This window comes from Lycium barbarum, chromosome 12 (genome assembly GCF_019175385.1).
Source record: "Lycium barbarum isolate Lr01 chromosome 12, ASM1917538v2, whole genome shotgun sequence".
NCBI classification, from domain to species: domain Eukaryota; kingdom Viridiplantae; phylum Streptophyta; class Magnoliopsida; order Solanales; family Solanaceae; genus Lycium; species Lycium barbarum.
In genome coordinates, this window is record NC_083348.1 from 67,598,056 (window position 1) to 67,604,583 (window position 6,528).

Here is a 6,528-nt window from a genome sequence, read left to right on the forward strand (position 1 = left end):
AAGGATAAATGGGCTGAAGAAAATTAGCTGGGGAGTAAATCGGACTTGGGCCTTAAATCAGATTTGGGCCTTTTAGCTCAACATACAAGCCTGAAACGAAAGCTTGGCCCATCCGGATAAATATACAGAAGTATGCACATCTGTGTACATTCTTAGAAGCTTCTTAGCTTGTATAGAAATATTCTTTTGTTAGATTTATTGTTAGATAGCAACCAATAATATTTAGACAAATATCATACAGGATTTAGATTTTCGTTTATTTCTAATTTCAGTATACTTGTATAAACACAGTGTAGACGATACAGATGATATACAAGACAAAATTTTCCCAAACTTGTTTTTGATATTCTTACATGGTATCAGAACAATATTTAATTTATCTAAAATCAGTATCACCCTAAATCAAATCAATGGTTGAAAGTTCAACCATAGCTGCTACTACATCAAAATCAAGTGGTAGCACAACAACCATAGATTCAAATCACCCTTACTATCTTCATGCCTCTGATGCACCTGGTATGGTGTTGGTCAATAATCTCTTTGATGGAAGAGGTTATTAGGGATGGAAAAGGTTCGTTCTCATTGCCTTGTTAGCTAAGAACAAGCTGGGCTTCATTACTGATACTACTCCATCTGATGGATCTCCAGATTTGCAACCTTGGAGTAGGTGTAATGATATGGTGACTGCTTGGCTATTGAATTCACTGTCAAAAGAAATTGGAGACAATGCTATTTACTCAAGAACATGAAAGGAACTCTGGATAAGTTTGGAGCATACGTTTGGACAAACCAATAGTGCCAAGCTATTTCACATAAAGAAGGAACTAAACAGGTTATCTCAGGGCACCAGCAACATAGCTGGATATTTCAAAAAGCTCAAAAGGCTTTGGGATGAACTTGATTCACTTAACTCTAATATCAAATATACTTTTGTGTGTGCTTGTGAAGGAAAACATAATTGGAAAAATTTACGGAACATGAGAAACGTATGGAGTTTTTTATGGGTTTAAATGATACATATGCACAAGCTAGGTGAAATATTTTAATGATTAATCCTTTACTTGATATAATCAGGCCTACTCTTTGATCTTACAGGATGAAAATCAGAGAGAATCATATATGAGTCCATTCCTTTCCTCAGATTCTTCTTCTTTTATGGTTAGTAACATCAACCAATTTAAACTTGGAAAGCAGATTCAGAGGACTATAGGCCCTTCACAGAGATCTAGGAATTCATACCCCAGGTTCCATAATCAACGACGGCATCAACAACAACAACTGAGGTTTTACAAACAACCACAAAAGTTCAAAAGAAAAAAAGCAAAGTTTAATCCTAATGTTTCTTGCACTTATTATGGAAAAGTGGGTCATGTTGCAGATGATTGTTACAGATTAATTTGGTTTCCTGAGGATTTTCAGTTCACAAATGAAAAGGATTTTCAAATCGGGGGTAATGGGGCCTTATCCACAGAAGAAGGTGAGAACATGACCAACAATCATGCATTTACTAACACCAACAATCAGTCTTACAACAAAGAGCAATACAATCAGTTTATTCAGATGTTTAAACAAATGAAGGTGGATGAGGCAACAAACACTACTGTTGGATCTGAAATCAACACAAATGCAACAGCTGGTACTGTTTTAAAATATCTTGGATCATGTTTTTCAGTCATTAATTCTAGTACCTGGATCATTGATTGAGGTGCTCCGGAGCACATGTGCTTTAATTCAGAGTCTTTTATATCATTATCTATTCTTAAAATTCCCTTGACTATAATCTTCCTAATTGTCAAACTATTCAGGCCACTCATGTTGGAATCATTTCTATCCTTCCCAACTTTACTTTACACAATGTTTTGTATGTTACAAGTTTCAAATATAATCTTATGTCTGTTCATAGGTTTTGCAGTCAGTTTACATGTAATTTGTTTTTCACATCCACTGATTGTATCATGCAAGACCTTTCAATGAGGGTCACATATTTGGTAAAGCAAAGGAGGGTTCTCTACTTGTTCCAGCCAGTCCTAAGGAGTCTAGTTCCAGTCTCAGCAGAAATATTTCTAGTATATTTGATGTTGTTCCTACTATTTCTAATTCCAATTATGTTGATATTCCTAGTATTTCTAGTTCTGTTTCTATTCCAGTTTGTGAAAATGCAACTTCTAATGTAAAACTGTGGCACATTAGATTGGGGCATTTGCCTCTATAATCAATGAAAAATGTCAGTTTCATTTCCATTCCTACTGATTTTGACTGTGTTTGTGATGTTTTCCCTAAAGCAAGGCAATCTAGATTTCCTTTTTCCTCGAGTCATATTACCTTTTTTTTAAAACTGGTAATTATTCCTCGAGTCATATTACTTCCCAATTCATTTTTGATATCATTCATATTGATATATGGGGTCCTTCTAAAGTACCTACTTATAATCACTACAGGTATTTCTTAACTATAGTTGATGATTACAGTAGAGGAACATGGACATTTTTATTATCTACTAAAAGTAATGCCTTCACAGTTCTTCTGAATTTCTTACAAATGATTGAAATGTAGTTCAATGCCAAAGTAAAGGTAGTCAGATCAGATAATGCTTTGGAACTAGGAAAAACTGAAGCATGTTTACAATTTTTCAACTCAAATGGAATTATTCATCAAACTTCTTGTGTAGCTACCCCGCAACAAAATGGAGTAGTTGAGAGAAAACACAAACATTTACTAGAAATGGCTAGGGCCTTGTTATTTCAGTCCAAAGTTCCTATTACCTATTGGGGGTAGTGTATTCTCACTGCTACAGTTTGATTAACAAACTTCCTTCCAAGGCTCTTCAAGGAAAGACACCTTATGAAATCATATTTGGAAAACTTCCATATTATCATGATTTAAAATGTTTTGGTTGTTTATGTTATGGAAATACTTTGGCTCATGACAAGGACAAATTTCAACCCAAGGCTACAAGATGTGTCTTTTTTAGGTTACCTTAATGATCAGAAAGGTTAAAAACTACTGGATTTGGACACAAGAAGGGTGTTTGTTTTAAGAGATGTCCGTTTTTATGAAGCTATATTTCCCCTTGCCGCTAATCAATCTCATTTCTCTATTTTTTCAGAGTATCCTACTTTCCCCGATGATTCTTCTCCTCAGTATGATATCACTCACCTAGAAGTTATACCTACTGCTTCTTTTCCTTCTCAGACATTTTTCAGATTCAATATCTAGTTCACAACCTAGTATCCCACATCCTACTTCTCCTGTTTCACCTACTGTTTCTATTTCTAATTCCCCAATCCCCATCAGTTTCAACCCCTAATTCATCTTCTCTTTTTCCTACTACTATTTCTCCTGTTGTTGATGTTAGGAGATCCACTAGATCTAACAAAGGAGTTCTACCTACACATTTGTAAGATTTTTATTGTAATTCCATTTTCCTAAGTAATGTCATTGCCTCTTGTTTTTGGATACTCATCCACACCCACCATATTGTCTTTTCATGCCATTTCTATTCCTAATCAACTCATTTTACACTCAGTCTCTACCATCACTGATCCTACCAGCTATATCCAGGCTTCTACTTATCTAGGCTGGAAGAAAGCCATAGCAGAAGAGCTTGAAGCTTTACAAACTAATAAGACTTGGGATGTTGTTGAACTTCCTATAGGTAGAAGAGATTTACCATGTAAATGGGTTTACAAAGTAAAGCAACCTGTTGATAGGACTATAGAAAGATTGGAGACCAGGTTGGCAATTAGAGGAGATATACAAAGGAAGGGCATAGATTTCAATTAAAAAATTTTCCAGTGGTCAAGATGACCACCATCAGATGTTTACTTGCTATTGCAGTTAAGAAGGGTTGGGAAATTTCTTAGTTTGATGTGAATTATGCTTTCTTCCAAGGAAATTTTCAAGAAGAAGTCTATATGGAATTTCCTAATGATTTGACCTCGCCTAAACCTCATATGGTTTGCAAGTTTAGGAAATCTTTATATGGGCTCAAGCAAGCCTCAAGGCAATCGTATCCCAGGCTTGCAGGAGCCCTTAGTTTCAAAGGATTTACTGCATCACTTAATGACTATTCATTGTTCTTCAAGCAAACAGGGACTTCTATAGCTATTGTTGCAGTTAATGTGGATGACATACTTATTACAGGTGATGCTTGCACAAAAATTACAGCCCTCAAATCATTTCTATTCTCAGAGTTCAAAATCAAAAACCTTGGTTCATTACACTACTTTCTAGGTATAGAAGTTCTAAGGGAGGAACATGAAATTATTGTCAGTCAAAGAAAATATACCTCAGATTCGCTTCAGGAATTCGATGTTTCACACCTTCGCTCAGTTTATTCTCCCACTACAACAAATTAGACATTTAGTGGCAACATATCGTGGCAACTTCAGTAGTTGCAACAGAATATATACATTTAGTGGCGACTAAATAGGTCGCTACTGAAGGTAAATTATTAGTAGCGACTTTGATTAGGTCGCCTCTGATTTGTGCAGCTAAAGGATGAAAATTTCATTCCCGCTAAGGTGAAATTTTAGCTCCATATTTTCTGTGGCGATTTTTAAATAGTCGCCGCTAAAGGTATATTGAAGCGACTGACGTCGCTGCTAACACTTATTATTTTATTTTAAAATACAAAATATTACATCTTAATTGAAAGAATCAAAAAACAAAAGGTGCAAAAGAGATGGCAGCTTCATTTTTCTAGCTTCGTTGCTCTCTCTCTCAAAAACCCCCCCAAATGTAAAACTCAGCTTTTCATCGCTTAATTAAAGGAAAAATATTTTATTCGGCAAGATAGACAGTAAATTTTCCAAAATATTGATATAGTTCAGTCTTTTGGGTAAAACGCTACAAAAACTTTTCTCTATCTCTGTGTATCTCCGCCGCTCTCTCATTTTTATTCTTTTTTTGATGACATGGGAACCGCAGCCGCTACCCTTCGAGTGCGCACAGGTAAACCCAGCTCCTGTACAATAGCTCTCAAATCACACAGGAGAGGTAACCCGCACTAGGCAACCAACTGAGCCACCCTTGCGGGTCTCTCATCTTTATTCTTCTAAGGTACCATTGATTTCTATTCACCATTACCTACAATTTTTGTTTCTTAATTACTATTTTCTTTTACGGTCTGTCTTGAAGATCTAATTTATTTTGCGTAGCCTGAAGTTTTAATTCCTAACTAGGGCAATTGGTGATTTGGGTTTTCATAAAAATCTGAAATTGACATGCCCATGTTCTTTTCCTGATATATTTCTTTAGATATAATTCTATGTTCTGTTGTGTATCAACTTGGTACGTATCCATCGATACAAGATAATGATTTTGCTTTATTAATTAGTGGATCCCATTTTCGATTTGAATAAAGCATCCACCTCATGCTTAATGTGAAGTATGACTCAAGTATCTATGTTCTTTTGATGTTACATTTTTGGCTCTTTTTGTGTTGTGCACAATTTAATATGGTGAAACTTTAATTGCTAATTGGGGAAATTGGTGATTTGGATTTAGATAAAAATATAAATTCACATGCCAATGTTCTTTTCTTGAGATAGTTATCTTGCAACAATTCTCTGTACTGTTGTGTTTCAAACTATGAGCTGTTGGTTTTGGTGAGTTTTTTTACTGTAAAGCTTCTTCTTTGGTTGCACTTTCTTTGTTGGTAATCATAAGTTTATGGATGTACTTAATCTGATATTCATTTCATGGGTATTATTAGTTTCTCTTGTTCTTTTGGCAAGATTCTTGTTTATTTTCTACATACATGATAAAGATTTTGTCTGGTTTTCTCAGGCATGCTTGGAAATAGACATCTAAGTGCATGATTGTAATTGTTAGCTACAAATTTATCTTTTTTCAGTTAATGTAACTTAACTCCTGTTTCCCTTTCAATAGTAAGATACATTTCTTAATTCTGTAACAAAATGTTTGATGATATACCTGGATCAATTTTTCTTTTGCTACCAATCAAGGTGTAACATTGGGTAAGAGAGTAAAGAGATTATACAAATGTTCATATCTCAATATTTTGCTAACTCTGCCTCAAAAGCTCAATATTACATTATTTCGAGAGAAAGTTGTTACATTTTCGTTTAACACATGCTAGCTAAGTCAAGGTTGATGAATGCACTTAAAATAGGAGAAATGAGATTATAGGCAAATAAAAATGAGCTGCCTGCTTATCCGATATGCCTGCTTCACCTACTTACTTCCCGTCTTACTGGCTTGAGCTACTTGAGATGTATCTTAACTACGAAGTAAGGATGGGATACATGTTAAATTTAACTGAACCAGCGAGTGACACCTATTTAATTAAGCAAGCAGGTGACAAGTAAGTGTGTCACCTACTTACTAAAGGAAGGGCCAAGATTAAATCTCTCAAATAAAAAAAATGTAAAGGGAGTCGGCCAAAATTGACCCCTTTAAAGGGGCTGAACTTATCACTTTCTCCTCATTATTTCCAAGTTATGAAAGCCTAAGTGGAGCTAAGAAAAACTCTAAGAAAAGTCCATCCCCACTAATCAGCCCCAA

The 6,528-nt window shown here is 35.1% G+C and overlaps 1 protein-coding gene across 1 annotated transcript; it reads left to right on the forward strand.

Moving 5' to 3' along the window:
- The first annotated feature begins 410 nt into the window (after positions 1-410).
- On the forward strand, positions 411-3,307 carry LOC132624379 (uncharacterized). The gene is made up of 8 exons (XM_060339167.1): positions 411-552; positions 595-680; positions 1,096-1,636; positions 1,686-1,705; positions 1,806-1,861; positions 1,963-2,170; positions 2,554-2,771; positions 3,193-3,307. The coding sequence occupies exons 1-8, from the start codon at positions 411-413 to the stop codon at positions 3,305-3,307; spliced, it is 1,386 nt and encodes a 461-aa protein (XP_060195150.1).
- The last annotated feature ends 3,221 nt before the right edge of the window (positions 3,308-6,528 follow it).